This window comes from Hakea prostrata, chromosome 4, assembly GCF_041222555.1.
Source record: "Hakea prostrata isolate BN-2017 chromosome 4, UWA_Hpros_2, whole genome shotgun sequence".
Classification (NCBI taxonomy): domain Eukaryota; kingdom Viridiplantae; phylum Streptophyta; class Magnoliopsida; order Proteales; family Proteaceae; genus Hakea; species Hakea prostrata.
This window is the reverse complement of record NC_142603.1, coordinates 10,696,473-10,721,332: the sequence shown is the minus strand read 5'-3', so window position 1 is coordinate 10,721,332 and position 24,860 is coordinate 10,696,473. Positions and strand designations below refer to the sequence as shown.

At 37.0% G+C, this 24,860-nt stretch overlaps 2 protein-coding genes and 1 non-coding gene across 5 annotated transcripts; 2 read left to right on the top strand and 1 right to left on the bottom strand.

Moving 5' to 3' along the window:
- Positions 1 to 2,240: 2,240 nt before the first annotated feature.
- LOC149017808 (uncharacterized) lies at positions 2,241 to 7,288 on the bottom strand. The gene is made up of 6 exons (XM_089152141.1): positions 7,144 to 7,288; positions 5,534 to 5,734; positions 4,191 to 4,405; positions 3,921 to 4,100; positions 3,129 to 3,501; positions 2,241 to 2,698 (listed from the first exon to the last, which is right to left on the bottom strand). Exons 2-6 carry the CDS (start codon positions 5,682 to 5,684, stop codon positions 2,508 to 2,510), a joined length of 1,110 nt encoding a protein of 369 aa, XP_089008267.1. The 5' UTR covers positions 5,685 to 5,734; positions 7,144 to 7,288; the 3' UTR covers positions 2,241 to 2,507.
- Positions 7,289 to 14,691: 7,403 nt separating this feature from the next.
- Positions 14,692 to 23,290, top strand: LOC149017807 (Methyltransferase MT-A70 family protein). Of its 3 annotated transcripts, none has more exons than XR_016172865.1 (10): positions 14,692 to 15,198; positions 15,282 to 15,504; positions 15,718 to 15,857; positions 16,198 to 16,231; positions 16,637 to 16,712; positions 17,064 to 17,241; positions 17,398 to 17,487; positions 17,596 to 17,695; positions 17,962 to 18,198; positions 22,427 to 23,290. XR_016172865.1 is itself a non-coding variant. In XM_089152140.1 (9 exons), exons 1-9 carry the CDS (start codon positions 14,920 to 14,922, stop codon positions 18,120 to 18,122), a joined length of 1,281 nt encoding a protein of 426 aa, XP_089008266.1. In that variant the 5' UTR covers positions 14,692 to 14,919; the 3' UTR covers positions 18,123 to 19,206. The 3 variants fall into 3 exon arrangements, 1 of the variants encoding a protein (XP_089008266.1); XR_016172864.1 differs by having other exon boundaries at positions 22,424 to 23,290; XM_089152140.1 differs by lacking the exon at positions 22,427 to 23,290 and having other exon boundaries at positions 17,962 to 19,206.
- A 586-nt stretch (positions 23,291 to 23,876) lies between these two features.
- TRNAD-GUC (transfer RNA aspartic acid (anticodon GUC)) lies at positions 23,877 to 23,954 on the top strand. Its single transcript has one exon. It is a non-coding gene; the product is annotated as a tRNA-Asp (tRNA).
- Positions 23,955 to 24,860: the final 906 nt, after the last annotated feature.

Genomic DNA, 24,860 nt, shown 5'->3' with positions numbered 1-24,860 from the left:
GGATTCTCAGCAGCTTCTTACCCAGTCGTATAACCAACTAATTATCCTACATAAAATTAATTACAGGAAGAAAAAAAAAAAGAAGCCACAGAAATGTGGTTTCCATTATTACATATTTATCCTTCAAAACGCTTGTATCTATCTGAGTGTAAGGGTATTTTCTGTCATATGATGTATAATTCAAAAGGAAAGCGTTGAAAGTTGAACAAGTAGCGAACCGGAACGACTCGTATAGTCTTATGGCAATACTGTAATTTAAACCGCTACTACTAGGGAAGATTTTATTACCAGGAATTCATGTCGCTTCGCTTTCTCGCGTCGTCTCAATTGAATTGACTACCGAGGATACCGGGACCTTTCCGGTTCACCAACCACGAAGATGATACGTAACAGGCTATTTTTCTGACACGTCGTCACTTTAGACACGTGACGTAATTCTATTGGAAGATTTTAGTGTTAGCTTTATAAAGATTCTTCCTTACGTCATATGGTTCTTCCTCTCGGATGACGTGCTTAGTGACGTTTGATTTTGGTAACTTTTTTTCCATTTCTAACAAAACGAACAATTATACACTTTTCACCTTTACGTTTTCCTTCAATCCAAACAAGCTTCTCGGCGAAGCAAACGGCAAGAGAAGTACCGATTCGAGTTGGACCGATGGAAATCTAGGTTAGGGGTTCTAAATTCCGAATCAGGTCATGGATTTTGATCTGGTTTAGATTGAATCGAATTTGATCCGAATGCAATCCATCTCAAATCAGTTCCGAATTGATCGCAAAAGCGTTGGAATCGCCTATTCAATTCTGAAAGTCCGAGAATCAGCGACTCGAGGACGGCTAGAATCCGAACAATCCAGTTGTAACTTTTGAGACAATACATAGATTTGTTCTTATGGGGTAAAGAAAACAACACGTAGATAATGATTTTAAAATGGATTCAGTACTAAATTCGGATTTCTGATTCCAATAGTGATAGAGTTAGGAATGTAAGTGAATAATAAAAATCTACATTCTAGTTCCTTTTTTGATAGAAATGACAAAATAATTTAATAAACTCTTGAATGTCAATCTTAACCCTCATCCACAAAACAATAAAGGGTTTTGAAAATGATTTGAAAGTGAAATGTCATTAATGATTTATAAGACATTTTGTGTTATCATCATTAAAAAGTTTGCATGTAATACTAAATAAAAAGAAACATTAGAATCATTTAACATATTAAATCATATCAAGTATCAAGAAGAAATGATGAACTTTTTATTTATTTATTTATTTTTATTTGGATCATATTTTATGCCAGTCAAAGTGATTGTGCGTCCACAGGCTAAGGGGATGCAACAAGAGAAGAAAAAGCCGTGGAGAAAACAACAAAAGATTGACAACTAACTTTCTTAAACTTTATGCCTCTAAATAAAGATTGCCACTTAATGCGCTAGAAGCACACTCACAGAAAAAAGGTTTTATACTTTCACACAAGTGGATTCTAGAAAAGAGTTGATTTGCCAAAGTAATCTAAAATTAAAATCAATTTCGATATCAGTATAATATTATAGTGATTAATGCAGATGCAGCACCGTATGCTTTGATCATATTGGTATCAATATGAATGACAACCTATACCAACATTGATGCCATGTATTAAAAATGGACATTTTCTTTTCTTTTTTTAACTTTGGATATAACACATTTTCATATAAAATGCAAATAAAAATTAAGTTTAGGTGATGGTCCAATCAGTCCACCAATGTCTGGGGTGACCCATTCAGGGTGCTGCATGGATCATGAATATCAATATTTGTAAAATATTATATTATATTGTTGTGTATGTGATTAGAGACACATGCATGAAAGGAATGTGACCCAAACATCTATTGGATACATTAGAAATATTCTAAGATCATTTCATAATTTGAAGGTTCAAATCCAAGACCTCAGTGTATTTGTATAGGACTACATAAAGCTACCACCACTATTTAAGAAACTCATCTCCAAACATCTTAATTATAGGTTAAATAATATCTCGGAGTAAGATAAATGCAATTAAAAGAAAGTAACAACTCATAGCTCATCAATTTTACATTCTATATATATCATTTACTTCATCTATTGTCAGTTTTGTACTAAAAAAAAAAAAAAAGAACAATATGATTATTGATAGTAAATATACTAAAGGCAAATGATATACACGCTGCCGGTAGTGCACACACTCTCTCTCCCCTCCTGGACACTATCCTCCCTTACCATACGACTCCCCTGAGTCTGTATACAAATCGTGAGGCACTCCCATCCACCATTAGCTTAGCGTGGGAGATGCCAAACCACGCAGGCAGTGTGTAGATCTCCTCCCCATGCATTAATCCTGTTCATATTTTCATTTTACATTATCCAACCTAAACCACATGATCTATCAGACTTTTTTTTTTTTTTTTTTTTTTTCTTCTTCTTCTTCTTCTTCTTCGTCAAATCAGACTTCTGTCAACTTATACAATAAACACACATAGGAAATCTAGAATGGAATGAAGCACAAATACTTCTTCCTAAGCTTTGTCATCCTGCTAACAGCCTTCCGTTTTCCATCTGACACGGTTGGAAGACCACGTGATGATGCTGGTTCATTTGGTGAGCTTGTAGAGGTACCTTGATCTGCAATATGTTTTCCCGTCTTCTTGTTGAGATCATGCTGCTGTACTGCTGAACCTGGAAGGGATATGGCTCTAGATGAGGCTTTTATCAATTACAAAGCTAATACCAATTGCAACCAAATATCCACTTAATGAAGTCTGAGCCAGGGCCAGTATTCAGCAAAGATTTGTTGTTAGTATACCCACCAATAACATATTGAATGACTAGACAATGGTCAGGGTGAATTACAATCTACATATCAGTATAAACCAAGTCCAGTTGGGGGGGGGGGGGGGGGTCAAGAACTCTCCAAGTGAGCATACTTCGCACGCTGATGGACATCACCACCGATAGAGCCTGTGTTTTCTAGATTACGTAGTTGATGTAATAGTGAAAAGAAAACTAAGTTTTTTTTCGATTTGGAGACACTACAAATTTATCTCGCATGCTTTAGCAACTCCAACAAGAACAAGGAAACTGTGGAAAAAGAATTGATTAAACATACCAGAAGTTGGCTCGAAAACTATCTGATCAGGTCCAGAAGTTGGCTCGAAAACTATCTGATCGGGTCTGTGAGACGTAGAGACACTGAAGTTAGAAGTTATCTGGTTTGTCTCTATATTTTCGACATTCCCTCCCTCTAGCTCCTCCAACAAGGCCAAGGAATCAAAGCATTCATCTGACGACATAGTCAAGCAACTTGAATTTTCAGAACTGGAAGGAGAGCCAGGATTATCCAGATCAAATAATTCCAAGTAGTCTCCTCCAGAAAAATCGTAGTCTTCATGCGGCTCCTCAACTGGATCATCAAGTCTTTGATCTGGTAGATTCTTTTCAGAAAAAGCTTTTGATTCATTCTCTTCAATACCATGGGTGATCTACACAGGCATAAACATATCTGATCGTTTAAAATAGGAGATACTAAAGCATGATTAAACTAAATATTCTTTTGATGCCAAGGATATATAGGCAAAAATCTGCTTTGCCCCGCTGAAACTGTGGCCCCAAAAAGAGCATCTACCTTGATTCCGTAGTTGAAACACATCATATCTTCAGTCAGGACAACTCAATTACACACATGCAATAAATACATTGGATTGACCTTCCAAACTCTGTCTATGACCAGTAGGACTCACTTTCCGTATTCATTATATGAACCCAGCAGGGTTTCATGTATAATTGGTAAGTCATTTATTTGAAGGCAGTCAGGAAATAAACTGAGCACCTTATCATGTCATCACACAGAAGATGTCCTTTCTCACAATGCAGCAAAGAAACAATCATCAAGTTCACCTACCTGGGACCTGCTCGAGCCATCTTGCGTGCCGAGACAATTTTCTTCAGCATTCTCCTTGATTGCAGGCTTTGGATGAATATAGTCTCCATTTGCATCATCTGCACCAGGACGACTCTGGAGATCTTCATGATCTGGACCTAATTTGTTATTGCAAAAGACCCTACACAATGAACTGGAATCCTGCAAAATTGTGCCTTTAGTCAGCAGTTGTCCAGTTGGTTGGAGTTGTATAAGAGAAAACAGATAGGCATTTATTGATTCTTAAAGTACCTGGATTTCAAACTCCCTCCAATAAATCTTGTATTCATACATCATCCAATCAGTTCCAGTTCCATGAGGGGCCTTGGCTTTGTAAAATTCGAAAGTAGTTCTGCAACCAGAAGTGGTAGAATTTTTTGGAATTCTGTGACCTTCCCCTTTAGCTTTCCAATATCCCGTTCGTATAGCTTTGTGATCCTCGGATTTGATAAAGCACCAAACGTTATCTGCAACAGTTTTCTTGTAAGCTGAGTTACCCTATAAAAAAGAGGCTCTGACATTATATCCACAGGACTGAATAGAAGAAGTTCAGAAAATGAAAAAGACATTATCATTAAATGACTAGAGGACTAAGAGATGATCATCTTAAATGACTAGAGGACTAAGAGATGATCATCTTATCTACATGGTGTGTGTCTCTGTTTCTTTTTTTCTTTCTTTCTTTCTTAAAACATTTTTTGTGGGGGGAGGGATGGAATGGGCAGCAAAACGCCATGTCCAAAATTTTGAATCATTGCAAACCACTGGAAATATGGGCAAGGTAATACATTCAGATAGACAGTTTTGCCCCAGTTCTTAATATGCAAAAACAAGCCAACACAGACCCCTCCCAAGTCCCAAGAAAGAAAATGAAAGAATAACTAAACTACAGGTGCAAGTTTGGCCCTAATCGCCCAAACCCACCCTGGCCTGCCCTGAACCCAAATGGGGTCCGGGGTCAAAATTATGGCCCCAAATTAGGGGTCAGGCAGGTCAGATTGAGTGTTTGAGCAGTACTGGTCTGGATCAACCACCCTGTAGGATATTTTTTGGTAGATGTAGAATATTGTTTTGTGGATAGGATCAGAGTCAAGGTCGGCTTGAGTTTTTTACACGGTCCAACAGGGTCAGAGTTAGGGCCAGGCCAAGGTACTTAGGAGTCAGAGTAGGGGTTTAAAAAGGTCCAACCCAACATGTTGCAACCCCCAGTAAAACCAAGAAGATGTGACAATTAGAAAGTGAGAATACTGAAAGTAAGATGCCCCTCCAACAGAATTAGTAGTGAAGGAAGGTTTTCACTGAAGCTATGACATTTTTTGGGCAAGAGCTGTGACATTTAGAAGTGTGAACAGTAAGAATTAATTATTTCTTTGCTGAATTTTCAGCGAAGTATTTAAAGCGAGATGTTGATCTCTATATCATTTGACTCTAACTTAGTGCCTCAGAACTATATAGTAAAAAGCGAAGCTGATATATATAAATAAAGAGGAAATGCACAAATAATGCTGGAGAATTTATGCCAAAAACCATTGTAGTCGACTTCATATTTTTCTATGAAATCCTAGCAGAAATTTATATCAATATTGAATGGTTACCAGGCAAATTCCAGGGATCAAAATTGTAAGGGTTCAGCATTATCACATTGCGCGGAAGGGGACCCCCCCTGATCAATCTCTCCAAATGCTCCAAAGCCTCTTCATCAGTGCAATGTAACTCAATCAGAGGGACAGGGGTTGAAGAACACATGGTGACCCAGTCAAAAGATCAATTGAGATTGAGAACTTGTGTTTGTGTAGCTAGGAGCAGGAAATCAGCCATCAAAAAGTTGCAGGTTGTCAGTAAATTGACCAAAAAAATAGAAATGCATGTCACAAAAATTCATAAAGGAAAAGGCAGAAGGCTTTAGAAAGACATAAATTGAAACAATGAGTGGAGATATAATTTGCGTCCAAAAGTGCCAAAGGTTATTAGATGATCGAGGTTGAAACTCATTAGTCACTTTTGCAGTTCCCAAACGACAACCAGTTCCACCCATACAAAGGAAAGTAGTCAAATAAGAACTCAAGATTATCAAGAACTAGCCAAACCTTCAGAGATTATTTTCCCCAATAAATAACAATAAGGAATTAGACTTAAATGCTCATATTTAAGTAACAATATCAGTAAAATCACCGAAATATATGCCACGATACACAGGATCACGCTATCCATTCTATTCATGGAAATTCACAAAATATTACCCTGTTCTTCTCTTCCAACATTTCAGGATCACTTATTAACATAAGTGACTCTTCATTGCCCTTCTAACACCTACTTTCACTCAACCAGTACTGATGTTCGGAAACAACTTCCCCTCTCCTGTTCCCTCTAGCCTAACCATCTTCCGTCGTAATATCCAGATTTAATTTATGTCTTAGTGTATTATGGTTGGCCGTTCCGCTTCAGAAATAATGGTTTCTCCAGTACCTAATCAGGAATATTTCGACTTCAAACTAAGCAATCTGACGGATGCTAACCACACTATCTTGCATTAGTTCCTTTTTCAGTCCTATCATGTTTGACATATTCTGAGTCCGGTTGATCTTCTAAAATAACTTCGAAGCTCAAGTCAATTGTGAGAACTAAGAATATTCATATTTACCACTTAAAAGAATCCAAAAGCTAGTCAGAATAGGGATCGCATCAATATAGCTACAAAATCTCCGAATCCAGAGTACTGGAACCCAGATTTAATCAAACAAGAACTACTTACCATAGCTGATATCCGAAAAAGGCATATACAGTAATTTAAACCAAAACTCAATCTTATAAAAAGGGGAAGAAAAGAAATATCATTTAACAGATATTCGATGTCTTTTCTCACATAAATATACAAATGAAGATATAACAAGGAAAACAAGAATTCGAAACTCAATTCGAGGTTTTCAGTAGAGTAGAAGAAGAACTTGAGAAAATTGAGAAGGGGAAAAATGTTGGAGTACAAAAAATTTTGAAGATGTCTCACTTAAGAGGTAGAGAGAACCCACAGATTCGCAATCCAGAGCTCTCTGATGATAACAGATCAACAGCAAAGAAATACAATAACGAAAACAAGAACTCGGAACTCAATTAAAGGTTTTCAGTAGAGTAGAAGAAGAATTCCAGAAAATTCAGAACGGGAAAAATGCTGAAGAACAAAAACGAGATGATTTTGAAGATATCTCACTTAGAGGTAGAGAGAATTCACAGATCCCCTCTACTCTTGCCCTGTCGCTCCGCTTTCGAGATTCAATCAGGTTTCTTCACTCACTCTTCTTCATGGCCTTCTTCAGTTTTGAAACAAAAGAATGACTCGTTCAGGCCGCGAACGAAGCCGGTCTCGAATTTATAGGGCTGCTGACTAAGAGTCAATCATGGTTAGTGATGTAACCGCGCCCACAGTTAACAACTGTACATGGAATTCATCAGTTCTCGTTTGGCCAATCATTTACAGTTAATTTCATTTGGATCTCACTCTCTCCTGACTCAGATTCTGACTCACTCCCGAGTCGAGCTCGTACAGTACTTTTAATTTCATCTTAAAGGCGTGAATCGTGATACCATACCTATGGTTAAATGCACCGCCGCCCTGAGCTACTAATTTATCAAATAGCATTTAGACCCTCTTAATTGGATAATGTTAATTACATCTCTTTGCCAAAAAAATTTCAGTTCGGTTAACTTTTTCGATTTTGTGAAATGTACATGCTCAACTATATTGTTTTTTTTCACCCCCTTTTTTTTAAAAAAAAAAAAAATAAAAAAAAAAAAAAAAAATTCCATCTCAACCAACCCCAAACCCCCCCCCCCCCCCACCCCCCCCCCACACCCCACAAAAAAAAAACCCCCCCCCCCCCCCCCCCCCCAAAAAAACCCCCCCCCCCAAAAAAAAAAAACCCCAACCCCCGCCCCCCCCCCCCCCCCCCCCCCCCCCCCCCCCAACACCACCAAAAAAAAAAAAAAAAAAAAAAAAAAAAAAAAAAAAAAAAAAAAAAAAAAAAAAAAAAAAAAAAAAAAAAAAAAAAAAAAAAAAAGAAAAAAAAAAAAAAAAAAAAAAAAAAATATTTATTATGGATGTCCATTACCCCAAAGAGATTGTACTTCCAATTGAAGATCTCAATTACCTCAGGATGCAATATTGGTGAAGATCACAACCATCTCATTACACAATATTGGCAGTCAATATTTCCATTCATGCACCTTCAATCTTGGGCGACAATCTATGTTTCCATATCAAGAATATCTTATTGTGTGCAAGAATCATATATTGTATTTCCATATCGAGTAGATGCTCCTTCTACTATAAATATGTAATGCACTCAATGAATGAATCGGTTCGATTGAACTCATCTTGTCTTTCTTCTTTGTATCTAATATATTTTCTCTTTATTTTATAACACGTTATCCACGATTCCGCTCGAAGAACGAATCCGCTCAAGTATTGCGTTTTGAGAAGAAAGACAACAAACTACGTATCATTATGTTTTCTATTCCAAAGTGAAAAGAATGATCAACCTCCTCGACGTTTTGTAAACAATGGAGTTTACCTTGTCCATCTTGAAATGTAAGTGCATCATGATAAAAGGTATGTGTTTTATTGAATCTAAGAATCAATCAAATAATAAGATATTATGTTACTTTAACTATTGTGGTTTTATTTATTGTATATAGTGGTTGCTAGCTTTGCACCACAAATATTGTTAAATGCACTGAAGTTGCAAGATTTGAAATTGTAAATGAATACGTTTGGGGGGGGATGCACTGAAGTTGCAAGATTTGAAAGCGTAAATGAATACGATTCGAGATGCACATGAAGTTGCAAGATTTGAAACGTAAATGAATACGATTCTGAGATGCACATGAAGTTGCAAGATTTGAAAGGAGATGAAGTGCAAGATTTGAAAGCGTAAATAAATCCGATTCTGTAGTTTTTGAAATTAATTCTCTTTTGAAATTATAAGGAGAAAATATTATTCATGAAAATATCCCAGCAAATTTTCAAGTTTCAGATTTGTTGTTACAACAGTAATATTGTAAAAGGAGTTTTAAGAAATACTCTAAATGATATCATGCCTATTTGTGGCTGAGTAAAATAATGTACTATTAATGAAAAGTCATGAAGCTCGTCTTATTGGTTCTGTTCCATTCCCTGAAGTGAATGCAACAATTCATGATATGCCTAAAAGAAGGCAAAATTAAAATTATGGTCATGACTGTGGAAGAGGATGAGACAAAAGACAGAATAATTACCGTCATTATTATGGAAATAAATAAGAGAATAATAAGGATTCTCAATATAACAATTCAAGGAGTGAAGATAATATTTATTACCAATGTGGTATGAAAGCCATAAGACATGTATCTGTCATACTCCACAATATTTAATTAAGCTTTGTCAAGCCTTAATTAAATAAATAAAAATAATGTGGAGATAAATTAGATTTTCCAAAATCATGATACTTGAGCAATTTTTTGCCTATAAAAAGAATGATTTTGATGGCCTCACAGATACTACATATCTAGATGCTATAAACTCTTTTGAAGATAATAGTTGAAGATTTGATTATGTAATTATTTTCTCTTCAAATCTCATCTCATATGTTAGTTTATCTTAAATTTAGTATTTTTCCTTTATAATTTTTTTTATTGATTTTCTATATATCTTTTAATATATTTTGTTTCATTTTGATGAAGAATGTGAATATTCTCTTATATCTGGACGCATATTATCCGAGAGAAAAATATACATATTTCTCTTATTTGATGATACGGAAGCCAATGTTCATATAAAATCGGTAGTACAACATTGATTGAAGCTCCGGAAGAGCTAATCTATTATTATCGGGAGATAAAATTGGTTATAAATAATTCATTATTTTGTAGTAAGTCTCAAAGAAACTTATTAAGTTTCAAAGCTATTTGCCAAAATTATTATCAGATTGAGACTACAAATAATGGTATAAGTAAATATCTATACAAAGTTATTAGATATTTCTCCCAATTTGTACTACGAATATCGCATGGTTGAAACACATGCTTGGGTAAATCAAATGAACATTGATTCCAATAATCTTATTATTTGGCATGACCGGTTGGACCATACCGGATCAAGTATGATGCGAAAAATTATTGAAAATTCAATTGTCATCCATTGAAGAACAGAAGATTCTTCAATTAAGTGAATTTCTTGTATTGTTTGTTCTCAATAAATATTATTATTAATATTCACCAGCTAAAGTTGAGATTGAACATTCTACGTTGAAACGATAGAGGGTGAAATGTATGGGCCATTCACCCATCATGTGGACCATTCAAATAATATATGATTTTAATAGATGCATCTATAAAGTGGTCACATGTATGTTCATTATGAACTCGCAATTTGGTGTTTGCGAGATTGTTTGCTCAAATAATGAGATTAAGAGCATAATTTATGAATTATAAGATAAAGACAGCTTGTCTTGATAATCGGTGAATTTACATCTCGGGCTTTATGATTATTGTATAACAAGTGAGATCACAGATTGAATAGCCTGTTACTCATGTTTATATCCAAAATGGTTTGGTAAAATAATTTATTAATTGTCTCCAATTAATTGCTAAACCATTGTTTATGAGAACAAAGCATCATTTGTACGCATCGGCCAAAAGGTTGTCATAAATTCTCCCTATTACAATTGGCTTATGGTCGAAGCCAAATATTTCTCATCTTAAAATTGGATGTGCGGCTATGTTCTAATTGCTCCACCACAGCGCACAAAGATGAGTTCCCAAATAAAGTTGGGAATATATGTTGGATATAAATCTCTTATATAATGCAATATATTGCCAATGATAGGAGATTTATTTAATGAATTAGTTTTCCAACATGAGGGGGAGAGAATAAACAGTTGGAAAAAGAGATTGATTGTAATGCATTATCACTATCTCATTAGATCCTCGACCGAGCACGTGAATTTGAAGTTCAAAGGATAATGCAATAAATATTGTGAATCAATTGCAGATTCCTGACTGCTAAGAGTTACTAAATCTCATATTCCAAGAAATGCTCAATTAGAATTGATGTCCCAAGAGGACAATCTATCAAGTGCAAATGAAATTAAACCACGTTAAAATGTGGAAGATCAATCGGTTCCAAGGATAAAATCCTAGAAAAGGAAAGGATCAAATGATCAAGATGATCATAATATGGAGACAATTGATTATGAAGATCCCGAAGATATAACTTCTATAAAACCCCGAAGAGGTTGAAGTACACGAAAATAATGAAGAGATCTCGATTAGTTATGCATTGCGGAAAAAGATGGAACCGAAAAGATAAAGTTGTCGACAACAATTTTTATTGTTGAAATAATATATCAAGACGAGGATCTTGAACATAAATTTGTTGATGAATATAAATTAAGAAATGATTGGCCAAAATGTAAAGACGCAATTCAAGCGAGAATTGAATTTGCTTGCAAAATAAAGTTTTGGACATGTAGTCCAACATCCGAAGGTATAAAGCCGAGTGGGGTACAATTGAGTTTTCTGAAAAATGAAATGAGAAAAAGAATGAAATCGTGATATATAAATCATGAATTATGGCACAAGAATTTTCGCAGATGCCGGCATGATTACATGGAAACATGTTCTCTTGTGGTGGATGCAATCACCTTGGATATCATTAATGGGCAAGATATGAAAATTTTGACATGCGTCTAATGGATATTATTAAAGCCTATTTATATGGCTCACTCGAGTGTGAAATATATATGAAAATCCCGAAGGATTCAAAATGATTGAAGCATATAAAAATTTCTAGGAAGTTTGTTCAATAAGGCTTCAAAGATTATCAAGGCATATATGGTAATCTCCTTAGTGGATATTTACTAAATGAAAAGCATAAAAATGATCCAATTTATTATTGTGCCTTTATTAAAGGATATGGATCTAATTAGTAAGATATATGATGATGATTTAAATATCATCGAAACGAAGAGTTCAAAAGCAGAAGATATTTTAAGAAAGTTGAAATGAAAATCTTGAAAAGACAATGATTTGTCTTGATTTGTAAATTGAGCATTTGACGAATGAAATATTCGTTCATCAATCAACTATATAGAGAATATTTGAAGAGATTTGCTAGATAAAATACATCAAGAGTACCCAATGGTTGTAGATCGCTCAATATAAAGAAAGATCACGACCCCAAAAAAAGTGGAGAATCGGTCCCGAAGTACCAATCTAGTGCAAGGGGCAAATGTATCGGATAATACACAATCGAATGTAGCATTCTATAAGTGTATTAACAAGATTTAATGAGGCGGCCACTTCAAATGTTGAGAAGTTGGATATGATAATGGAAGTACGTATTCAAAGATACTCAAGATGTTATCATCGGGGGAGTAAAAACGTGCCGACTCTCCAACCAAGGTGTCCCAGGGTTTCCGGTAAGGTTTAATGAGGCAGCTACAATACGTAATAGATATGTATACTCTTTCCTCACTAAGATTTTCCACAGGGTTTTCTTAGTAAGGTTTAACGAGGTACATTATCTATTGATGGACATCCAAGGGGAGTGTTATAAAAATATTTATTATGGATGTCCATTACCCCAAAGAGATTGTACCCAATTGAAGATCTCAATTACCTCAGGATGCAATATTGGTGAAGATCACAACCATCTCATTACACAATATTGGCAGTCAATATTTCCATTCTATGCACCTTCAATCTTGGGCGACAATCTATGTTTCCATATCAAGAATATCTTATTGTGTGCAAGAATCATATATTGTATTTCCATATCAGAGTAGATGCTCCTTCTACTATAAATATGTAATGCACTCAACTGAATGAATCAGTTCTGATTGAACTCATCTTGTCTTTCTTCTTTGTATCTAATATATTTTCTCTTTATTTTATAACAGTATTGAGTTTCTCTGTGTTTTTGTGGTTTTTTCCTTTTGCTTTTTCTGATCAATTTTGGTTGGTTGCAGCTGTAGATTATGGGAGAAAAATGGGTGAATGGGAGAATCTTTCACCCATATCTATTAGTTTGAAAAAAAAAATCAACAATAAAAAATTTACTTAAATGAAAATAATAAGAAGAAAAAAGATATTAATAATAAGAGAAATATGTTACTAAAATATGTAATTGTTATTATGCAAGTATCCAACTAGAAAAAGTCTATGAGCTGTTTGTCAACTAAAAGGATAAGATAGACAAGTGGTTTCTTAAGCATTAAGGCACATGCTGAAAAGAAAAAAAAACTACTACAAAAACACAATGAAGAAGAAAAGCATGAGAAGTGAGAGTTTGCTTGGTTGTTTATTTATTTATTTTGGGTTAAAAGAGATTTGAAATTTCAAATTCAAACCCTAATGAATAGAAAATACTTGGTACAATTTAATACCTCATAAATAAAATTAAGAGGTCAAATCTCTTTTCAGAGTCAAAGCCCCTTGTATATTAAGCAAGGTCCGATGAGTCGACTGAAGTCGCCGTGTCGGTGGCTGGCAACACCACCGACACGGCGACAATCGCTGAAATGTCGAGCGACTTTTCGAAATGGGTAACCATGACTTATGAGTTCTGAATTTCTGATGCTAAACCCATCGACATCGATCCAAGAAGCGGCTTCTGCAACTGCAAATTCAATTGCATCTACATATCTACAGCAGCAAGAAAAAGCCAATAGCTCTCCCTTGCAATGAATCTCCAGATGTCACCACCTTCATATCTTCCCAAGCTCACAATGGTAAGAGCGCTTTCATGGATGCCTCCACCGGTCGCCACCTCACCTTCCCTGAAGTCTGGCGTGCCGTTGATTCCGTAGCTTCCTGCTTGTCGGAAATGGGTGTATGAAAAGGCAACATTGTTCTCCTCCTTTCCCCAATTCCATCTTCTTCCCAGTGATCTGCCTCTCTGTAATGTCACTCGGAGCTATCGTCACTATCACAAACCCTCTCAATTCCAAACCGATTCTCGCCTTCACCATTCAATCCCTCCTCAGAAACTCTTCGGCACGGCTCTCCCTGTCGTTCTCTTCGAACAACATGATAGTCTCTCCATCAAGCAGTCCAACATGCTGGTGGCTGGTTCTGGAGTGAATCAACAGAACGGCGTCGGAAGGCCCGAACCGATCGCTGCATCTTCGAGACTTCGCCCCATGCTTCGAAAATGTCGACTGTCGGCGAAATATCCCGAGAATCGGCGATATGTCGCCGATAAAATGCTAAAGTCGGGTCGCTGGGGATGTCATGTCGCCCCCCAGTGACACCGATAAATCGCCGACATGAGGTACCATGATATTAAGTAGTTTTCTTTCTTATATAGCATTCTTGATAAAAAAAATAAAATAAAATTGGTTGGATAGAAAAAATTAGCACTTAAAAAGAAATTTAATAATTATTTTTATAAATAAAATATATTAGTAAAATATTTTAAAAATATCTTATCTAAGTGAATATTTTCTAATTAGAAAATTTCTTAGATATCAAATGAAGAAGAGAACCCATAAAGACGTGAGAGTTCCCTAAATCTCAATAACAACAAACTGCAAATGGTTTCGACGAAAAAAAAACAAACTGCAAAATATATATATATATATATATATATATATATATATTTGGTTGCTAATATCGATCGAATAGAATAAATTGAATTATTGCAACTTTTTTTAATACAAAATTTATGATAATAAAAATTTGAAGTATGAAATGTTGAAGTACCTCTTTGTCTGAGGCACTGGTAAGGGTTAGGGTTTAGAACGGAGAGGTCTGGACTAGCCATCTAGGTTTGAAAATCGCCGCGACACGTCACGTTTGGCGCCTAAACCGATGGTGTGGATCGAAGCGAACGCCGAGACAGAGGACGTCCATGTTTAAAATCGTCGAATTGAAATCACAGTAGCTGCAGGGATGCGATGACATTCAGAATCAAAATTCATGAAACAGTGGGAGGTTAACCATCGAAGTAATGGCGGAAACGGAGATGGACAGCGAGTTTTCTCGGTTTATAGAATCGGGCATTTTTCGACTGGGAAGCTGTAATGCCATTTTCATGGAACCTGTTCGTGTACTGGATTCTTCTTATACTAGGTTTACGGTTTCTCCTCGTGCTTATTATTCTCGCTTCTTTGAATCCAAAGATGGAGGAGAAACTGCGGCTTCCGTAAATCCAAGAAAACGGAAGCTAAAACAGAGAAAATCATATTCTCTCAACGAAAGAGAGCTAATTGCCGACCAACGTCATCAGGTACTCTCTAGTAATCTCTTGTTTGGTTTCTTAAACGTAAAAGGTTCTGGGATGATGAAATTAGCTTCCACATCTGATGCTAGGAAGCAAAGCCTTTGTTGCTGGGAGCACATGAAGCTTTTCTGGGAGCAGTTGGTCTTCTATCGTTTCTGCCCAATATAATGGGTGATCCAGAACACTTGGATAAGTCTGTTGGAAGAGAGATTGGACAGTCTTTGTTTGAGCTGGCCAGCGTTTGGCAAGCCCCTCTGTATGAAATCATCCTTAATTTCCCTCAACAAAATAGGCTTGCGCAAGACGGAGACGGTAAATCTCTCCTCTTTCAATCAGGAATTATAGCGTGCTTCTATCCTTCTAATGATTTTCATTTACATCTTTGTTGTATTCTTTAATTACTCATGGTGGCTACTTGTGTTGATGGGAATGAATGCATTTGTAACTTCCAATACTTCTCAGTGGTCAACACATTCAATTTAAGGCTTTACAATGATTTTCTTGTTATCTTCCTGGATTGTTTAGGTTCCTCGGCTGTACAAGATGGTGAAAGAGAAGTGGTTCCACTTTTTAATAACTTGGTTATCAATGAGACTAATGAGGATGTGGAGGCTGAATTTCTTGAGAGCTTGTACATAATACCCAGGAAGAGTTGTTTCTACATGGTATGCAATGTTGTTGGTTTCTATGATTGCCAGAAACCAGGTTTTTTCTTCAAACCAACCACACACCCCCCCCCCCCCCAATTTTTTTTCTTCTTCTTTTTCAAGATGGTACTTTTCATATCATAATTTGTCTTTTTCTGTTTTATTGATCACATTGCTCTTTATGTTTTTTCGCTTTCATTATTTGGTCCTCCTCTTCCTCTTTTGGTTTCTTGAGTATCCCTGATAGTCATCTGTGGTTTTTTTATTTTAATTCTAATCCATTTAATTGGTCATATGAAACATATCTAACATGTATTTGTTTCTGGTTTTTCCCCTCTGTCCTTTAATCATGTGGAAGTCTGACTTCAAGCAAATTCAGAACCTGATTCCTGGTAATGTTTGAATGCTACCGATCTCTATTCCTTGTCTAGATCATTATTTATCTCAAAATAGAAGTGGTTTTTGTTGATGTTTCTGTTTGTTTTTGTTTAGAAAATGCAAGGTACTTGATTGCATATTGGAAGAATCTTCAGAATGCATGTTTACTACGTAACTAGAGCAATTCATTTTTTATTTTTTTTATTTTGAAGCTTTGTCTGACACTATACTGATTAGTCTACAGCCCATATTGTGCCTGATGTCAGACATCGGTCTGTTTTATTTAATTGAAGGGGGTTGCCTTTGATTTCTCTCTTCTGATTTTTGATAGAAGATGGGAGCTTTGGGTCTTTTTATTGTGTTCCAGTCCACCATGTATACCATTAGCCTTCTTATATCTCTATTACTTCTTTCTGCAGCTCAAGGTGAGCAAGGGTACAACCTTATAGTCATTGATCCTCCTTGGGAGAACAAAAGCGCTCGCCAGAAATCAGTGTAGGTATTCAGTGGAGCACTTCCTTTAGAATTGTGTTGTGGTTTTGTTGGAGTACTGGTTGATTTTCTGTAATTGCGACATTGCTTGAGGTCCCTTTTCTTTTCTAGGCTTCGGTAACTATAAAATTACTCGCAGCAAGGCAGCTTTGCTTCCATTTATCAGGTTACAATTGTGTCCACCTTAGGGGGACAAATATCTTGAAATTTCCTTTATTCGAATGAGGAACCTTTTTACCTATTAATTTTTTCAATAGATGGAAATTAATCAGCTTTGTGTTTTCAATGGTCTTTAAGTTATAGTATTGTGTAGTTGTGTTCAATTTGGTTTGATGGGATTGAGCATCATTGCAGGTACCCGACGTTGCCTAATAGATATTTTTTGTCCATTCCTATGAAGCAACTAATGCATACAGAAGGAGCGCTTGTGGCCTTATGGGTTACAAATAGGGAAAAATTGCGGGTTTTTGTTGAGAAAGAATTGTTCCCAAAGTGGGGTGTCAGGTTTGCGGCTACCTTTTACTGGTTGAAGGTCACTCTCTCTCTCTCTCCCCCTCTTCTGTATTTTTTTTTTTTTTTTTTTTTTTGGGGGGGGGGGGGGGGGCTGCGAGCACACTTGTTTTGCGAAACCAATATTGCTGATTGTGGTTTGACTTATTATCTCCTTCCTTGTTACTGAAAATTATAGGTAAAAGTAGATGGATCGTTGATCGGTGACTTAGACCTTTTCCACCATAGACCATATGAATGTCTTCTCCTGGGCTACAGTGATAGGGAGGTGAGTTTGTTATCCAATAGCTATTAGTGAAAAGAGCCTTAAGAATTCATAAATTCATTCTGAATGATGGTTTTTGGTTCTGTGTCATGCTGTTCGGGTTCTGTACAGGGAGTGGATACTGATCATTATTCAACTTTTAGACCTTTACATGCTAACCAAGTCATTATTAGCATCCCCGGAGATTATTCAAGGAAGCCACCAATTGGAAGTATCCTTTTCTTGCCATTAAATATCTGGATTCTACATATTTTACTCTTTTGAATGGATGGCTGTTTTCACTAAAGTTGCTTGCCTCAAGCATCATCATTTTCCTTTTGGATTTTTTGCTTCCTGTCTGTAGTTTGATGCAAGCTGTTGTTTATGGTATTAACTGACTAAGCCTTAAATCCTGAAAAAATCCGTATTTCCAGCAACCTTTTTACATGGGACTCATATAGTGACTGATCTTGATATTTGTTTCCTTGATATTGTTAGAGTTGCTATTGGATTATGTACCAGGGCCAAAGCCTGCGCGGTGTATTGAACTATTTGCTAGAGAAATAATGGATGGATGGACTTCGTGGGGAAATGAACCCCTTCACTTTCAGGAATCAAGATATTTCCTGAGAAAGAATAGAGAGAGTAACGATTTGTGAAGCCTGAAGGGGATCCTAGTGGCTGGTCTGCTTCTTCTGACCCAACAATGAGAACTGCGGCCAAAACCTGCTCCAGGTACCAATCTTTTTTCTCCCTAACCTAATGTAGAATCTGGTTTCAATATGTTTGTGGATTGCCACATTCTGAATCCAGCAAACCACATGCCTTTCATGAATGTACTCTTTCACACGCCAAAAGCAACATACATCATCATGCAGCTAAAAAGAATCAAATATCTGACTAGACAAGTGATTCGATAGCATGAGAGTCGAGAGATAGCTTTTTGTGCATTTCAGGATTATGTTTAGGTCGGTTAAACCTTTCTGAATATATTTATGTTTAATTTATTTGTCTATTTATGGTTCTCGTTCAACCGCAGGATGATCTGGTCCATCCGGTTGTCAGGTACAATGGGAATAGTTGGACCAAAGGTCTGGACACCTATTTTAGCCAAAAAAGAAAAGTTTGTCTATTGATTTAAATATATATATGGGGTGACAAAATGCTTTCAGCATTGCAATAGTGAAAGAATTAAGCCCCATGCTCCCCTTCATTTCTTTGATTTTGTGGTTTTCTGGTGTGCTTTATATTTTCTGGCATAGCAGTTATTTCATCTTAGGTTGTGTAGGTATTAATAAAATTAGAGTCGTATTAGCTTTGTGTGATTCTGTTGGTGAACCAGGGCTTTTGCCATTATGATATTATATGCAGAGAAATTTATACCTGACAAACCATCATATACTTGAAGCCAACAACATTGCATACCATGTGAAAGCAGCTCTTCCTGGGTATCGTAGGCTGTCAAGAATTTCAGCCTTCATATCCTAAGTTGTCTTTTTATTAACCAAGTTATTTAATATTGAAACCCCCTTCTCTTTTACCATATTCTGCAGTTGATGATGCGTATCCAACACCTTTTAGGGCTTAATTCTCATATGTTAACCTAGAGTTCGGTTATATAGGTCATGGGCTTTTAGTTCTGAGTTTAATAGGTAATGGGTGCATTTAATGGGCCTAGAATGCAGAACTAAGTGATGCATATGAATTTAGTAGTATTTACTTAGCTTTATTTTCAGTTTTTTGTCCTTTTGTGAGTAGTTAGAGCTGCCTTCTGAAAGGCTGCTCTTTTTGTCTTTTAGTGGGTTGTTATGACCACTGTTAGTTTGTTGAGGAGTTAGGCTAATTTCATATTTCAATTCAAGTTAGCATAAAGGAAGAATAAAGGCGCCTGTAGTTAATTATATTTTGATTGTTGCTTTGCAATAGTATCTTCCTCCTTCCTTCCGTGGTCTGATGGACATGAGGGATTCAAAATGTACAGCTGGTGCTTCAAATTCCAGCATTGTTGCTTAGGTTTCAAACCCCACCCCCAAGTTGCTGACCGTGGAATCAGTTTACTATCTTTCATACAAAGCCTTCTGCCTTTAGTAAGTGAGTAATCAAATGTGTTCTTCCATATCAAATCCATCAGGTGATTTGATCAGTGAGTTATCTCTACCCATTTCTGGTTCAATGTTATTTCATCGAGGCATAGTTACTTCATTATCCACATCCTAATCTAATTGCTGCCATTAAAGCTACCTCCATTGCAGCCCATAACTGCCAACATTAAGATAAAACCTGCAACTCCATGTAGCTTTAGTTTTATACATCCAAACCTGACTTCCTTTGGAGGAGACCTTTAGTACCACATACCTTTCAGTCCCATTAAGTTTCAGCCCTAAACTCCATCTCAAACCCCATTGACATCCCTTCCCTAACATCCCTCAACTAACTCCTGAAAAGCAGGAGTTATCCAAACTTGCCCAAACCCTGCCAAAATTGAACCACTCCTTCGTCCCACATTATTAAGTTAGCCCAATAAAGCCACAATGCCATTTGACCACTCCCTCTCTCAGAACAGCTCGTGCAGCTCCTTGTTCCAAAACAACATGTTTGGCTTAGTTTTGATTCAGATCTTGGCAGTGGTCCTTTGCTGAACCCATCAGTCCAAGGCTACGCCAGTTAATGAACCAAAACAATCCAGGAAGATAACAATAAAATCATTTTGAAGCCTTAAATTGAAAGCAGAGGTCGTTGTGAAGTATTCGAAATTACAAATGCATGCATTCCCATCAAAACAACTAGCAACCAGGAATAATGCGAGAATTCGGAGTGAGGAATTAATAGCAGTAGTAGAATAGGGGCATACTTTACTTTCCTGATTATTTTTATTGGTAGAGGAGCTTTAGTTTCTTGATTGAGAGTAAATTATTGATCTCGTTAGGGTCTTGCCAAATGCTGCCAAGTTCAAACAAAGACTTTAAGTTTAGGTTTGGCTGAATATTAGTGTGTGAATGTTATTGAGAAATCAATGCATATAAATACAAGAATGAGAGATAAACTTTCTCCATAAGAGAAGAGACCTACCTAGAATAGAAGATTACAATATATGAGAAAACTACCTAGAATAAAAGATTACAGTAATAAAACTTCCACAAATGCAAGATACACAATAATATCAGATAACACTCCCCTCAAGGTGGAGCATGAAGATCATGAATACCCAGCTTGGACTGAAGATGATGGAATGGCGTATGATCAAGGGACGTGGTAGATAAATAGGAAGTCGCTCAGATGAGGCAATCTTGGTTGGACCGAAGATGATGGATGACGCACGACCAAGGGACGTGGTAAATAATTGAGGAAAATAAAGTAGACGAGTTTGTTTTGCAAGAAGGTTAATACTGCGTACCTGCTTAGGAACAAAAGAAATTGGTTTACGGTTTAGTGATTAGGATTTCGAGTTTAGGATTTTAGATTTAGGCTTTGGTAGAGATCTGGATCAAGATTTAGTATTCATAGTTTAGGTTTAGCATTTGGAGATAGGTTAGGGGTTTTTTAGTTACACCACAAAGAGAATGGTGGGGTTTTGGTCTAAAATGTACTGATTTATAATAAGGAATGAAGTTTAGAATTAGGATTTGGATTTGGGGAAGATGATGGTTTGATACTTCGATTTTTTGCCAAAGAAGCTACTGCAGGTAAGTACAAAGGGACATTTGAAGTTGAAGGTGATGTTGGCTCCATTGGTAAAGAAGCTGAATGATGAAAAGGGGTATCAGGGTGATAGGAGATTCGGCATAATGAAGAAAATAAGAAGAAGATGGGTTAGCAGCTGCTATAATAGCCAGCTGGGGAGGGAGGATTGGTTGCCACGAGGAAGAAGGCAAGTTTGAACTTTAGGCTGATACCATGTTAGGTTTAGATTTGGCTAAATATTGGTGTGTGAATGTTACTGAGAAATAAATGCATATAATTGCAAGAATGTGAGATTAACTTTTTCCATAAGAAAAGAGACCTACCTAGAAAAGAAGATTCCGATAATTGAGAGAACTACCTATAATAGAAGATTACAATATTTAAACTACCAAAAATGCAAGATACACAATAATCTCAGACAACAAAGACTGTTCAATCTTTCTTCCAACTGAAGTATTGGAGTGTTCTGGATCACCCGTTTTATTGGGCAGAAATGATAAAAGACTAGCAGCTCCAGAAAAGCTTCATATTGTCCCAATAACAATGGCCTTGCTTCCTGGCATCAGAATGTGGTATTCAATTTCATTTATCTAATTCTTTTAAGTTAGTGGACCACAGAATTCATTGTGATGGACTAATAGAATGCGAAGTTCACTTAAATTAGCTAGAGAATGAGGGATTTGATTGCTGAATTTGTTTTGAGATAGCTCAAATCAACCAAAATTTTGAAACCTCCAATTTGTGAAAGTAGTGGACCATCGAGTTCAGTGTAAATAGAGAGAGCAAAGGTTGCTTAAATTAGGCAGAGAATGAGGGATTGGTCTGTGAGTTTGTTTTGAGATAGCCGTCAAATAGATATCTTGATCTCCATTACAAATATAGAAAATTACCATCGGCGAGAAGGAGACCAGTGAGTTTTGGAGAGGCTACCAATATTCATGGGTATTGCTCTTGTGAGTTCATTGGAATTGAGATTTAGACATATGAGATTATGCCTTGGGTACAAACTTTGTTCCTTGGTTTGTTTGCTTGCAAAATGTTTGACTGCTACTGACAGACGAGCTGTTTTCCTCTGTTTTCTCAAGTCTTCACCTATCTTTTTCTTTGTGCCTGAAACGTGTTGAGTGCAAGACAGTTAAAAAGGAGACAACCTTTTTGAGTATGGGTCTTCATCTCGCACGTCTTATCTACAATATTCAGCTTTGTATTATGCATTTTCGAAATTCTTTCCATAATTTTTCTTGGTCTACTTACTAAGTCAGTGGAATGGACTCTGCAGCAGGGATACCATGAACCTAACAGCCTATATATGCTGGGGTATATGGCTGTCGCGGAATGAGCTTCCCATCTAGTGGGAATCTCTGGTCACCAGAGGAGGTCATCAGACAAGCGGAAGACACGGCAGCAGAGTTCTAGATGCTCACAGAGAGGTGAGGATAAGGTGTCCGAACACTAGTACCTATTCCTAGAGCGCAAATGATATGGTGCCCCCCGGCAACAACATACTTATAATCTCAACACTGATTGCTTCAGTGACAGACAATACTGGGGGCATCAGGTGCATCATCAGGGCTTGGAGGGCTTCACCTCTGGTGGCGATGTCAAGCCCTGTCACCTGTAACTCTTCACTCCGAGAAGCTGCAATGGTATTTGGGAAGGCCTATTATATGCTATAGTAGAGGGGCTAGATGCTTTACTAGCTGAATCCCACTGCCAAGGTTTGATGCCACCACTGTTCATTGGAGGTGTGGGCCTTTGTACAGGATATCAAACATCTGACTAGCTTCTTTTTAATACGTTCATTTGCTTATATTCCGAGACTAACATTGCCAACTCCTTGCCACGGAGAGGCCTTCTCTTTGCATGAGTGAGACAACTTGACCATCGTTCACTTCATGGCTGTCTGAACTTTGGAACTCGGCTGCTGTGTGTTTCTCACTAATGTAATTGTATTTGTTCTTCATTCCTACCCAATAAAAATAGCATTTCAGAGCAACCAATACCCGATGTGAAGATGCCATCAGGCAAAAGTATCTTCAAATTGTTCCCATTGGTAAAGAACTTTGAACTAGAGACGCAAAAGATGTTGAGTGATCTCCCATTTTGAGATGGTGGTGGGGGTTGGGGAGGAGGAGAACTATGGGAATTCGGGCCTGGTTTGATACCAACTCAATCCGTGCTTCCCATGGAGATCATCAATATTTGTTCTAGTACAGGGGAGAATATTGAGATGACCCAGGTGTTTGTCATGGAGGCTTTGCAAATACTTTTTCGTGCTTGCTATTAATTAGGACAAAGTTAAGGCACGTTATCAGTGTGAATAAATTGGTGGTTTACATGACTGGAAGATTTAGGTAATTATGAAATGTAAGCTCTTACTAGATTTTGAAATTGTTGTAGTATGGTGGTGAGTACTCCTGCCGTCACGCGGGTGACTCGGTTGTGATCCTCTACAATGGCGAATATTGTTTGTTTTTAGTTTTTCATAAGCCAATTTTGTTTCTTTTTTTTGGGTAACCGCCAATTTTGTTTCATTGAAACACAATTATTAGTGTGCTGTGGCTATTAAGAAAGAGCATTCCATTTAGTCAGAATGGTTGAGAACCTTACTTTTCAGTCGAAAGGTTTCTTAATTTCCCTATATATAAAAGTGCCTTTGTATGTTAAAAAAAAAAGGAAAAAAAGATTTTGAAAAGAGAAGTAATTATTTTTCCATTCCACAACCATCCAAAGTCGTTGTAGTATAGTGGTAAGTATTCCCGCCTGTCACGCGGGTGACCCGGGTCCGGGTTCGATCCCCGGCAACGGCGATCTTTTTAAGTTTTGGCGCACACTCCTGAACCGCGGGTTCGCATCTCTATTTCCAAACGGAATTGAAGTCCGCTCTTTGACGCTACCAAGTCTTCGACGAAATGTCTGTGAGAAACGAGTGAAAAAGCAAAGAGCTTGCCTGAGTAGATGGCCACGAAAGATACTGCTTCATGGAATTGGAGGAATTCCATGGCTACATCACAAAAACTGAGTTCATACCTGATCGTTGTGTCCTGGTCAGATGCTACCGAGCTCTTCGACCTATTGAGAAGATGCAAATGAAGAACACTTATTTTTTAAATTCGTATTTCCCTAGTTAACTAGTTAAGCAAAGTGATTCATGCTGTGAAAATCTTTGAGCAGATGCCAGAGAGAAGGTAGAAGAAATGTACAGACCCGTGAGGGTTACTCACCTACTCTGCTAATTTAGGCCAAGTAGAGACGGGGAGCTGAATTCATGGTTATACAAGCAAGCATGGAGTTTAGATTGATGACAACATTGGGACTGCAGTTATGGATATGTAGCAAAGGGCAACATGGAGATGGCTTTGGATTAAACCATGTCTCTTGAACCTGATTCAGTCATTGATCCCTCCTCAGTGCCTCTCAAATTCATAAAAATGAAGATGTCTGAGGAAGTGATGGCCTGTCAAGGATGTATCTTGGTAAAAGGGCAATTAATTATGTGGTATTCTTATACTCTATGCTTACAGTTGTAGATGGAACAAAGTTGCTGAAATGAAACGATTGGAGGACAAGAGGATCATAGAATCCCCCATGTTGCAGCTCCAGTGAAGTTAATAACCAAGCTGCTATCTTGTTTCGGGTGATACATTACACTTGCAACCAACAGAAATCTATGAAATGCAGGATTTGTGCACTGAAGAATGAAGGTGCTTGTGAGT

Excerpts from the sequence above, each read along its gene's own strand:
- LOC149017808 (XM_089152141.1), bottom strand. The coding sequence starts at position 5,684 with ATGTGTTCTTCAACCCCTGTCCCTCTGATTGAGTTACATTGCACTGAT. Across the intron at positions 4,101-4,190 it reads GGAGGGAGTTTGAAATCCAG|GATTCCAGTTCATTGTGTAG; the intron begins GTACTTTAAGAA and ends ACAATTTTGCAG. Across the intron at positions 2,699-3,128 it reads AGTTTTCGAGCCAACTTCTG|GTTCAGCAGTACAGCAGCAT; the intron begins GTATGTTTAATC and ends TATCCCTTCCAG.
- LOC149017807 (XM_089152140.1), top strand. The coding sequence starts at position 14,920 with ATGGCGGAAACGGAGATGGACAGCGAGTTTTCTCGGTTTATAGAATCG. Across the intron at positions 16,713-17,063 it reads AGCGCTCGCCAGAAATCAGT|GTACCCGACGTTGCCTAATA; the intron begins GTAGGTATTCAG and ends GCATCATTGCAG. Across the intron at positions 17,488-17,595 it reads TGGGCTACAGTGATAGGGAG|GGAGTGGATACTGATCATTA; the intron begins GTGAGTTTGTTA and ends GGTTCTGTACAG.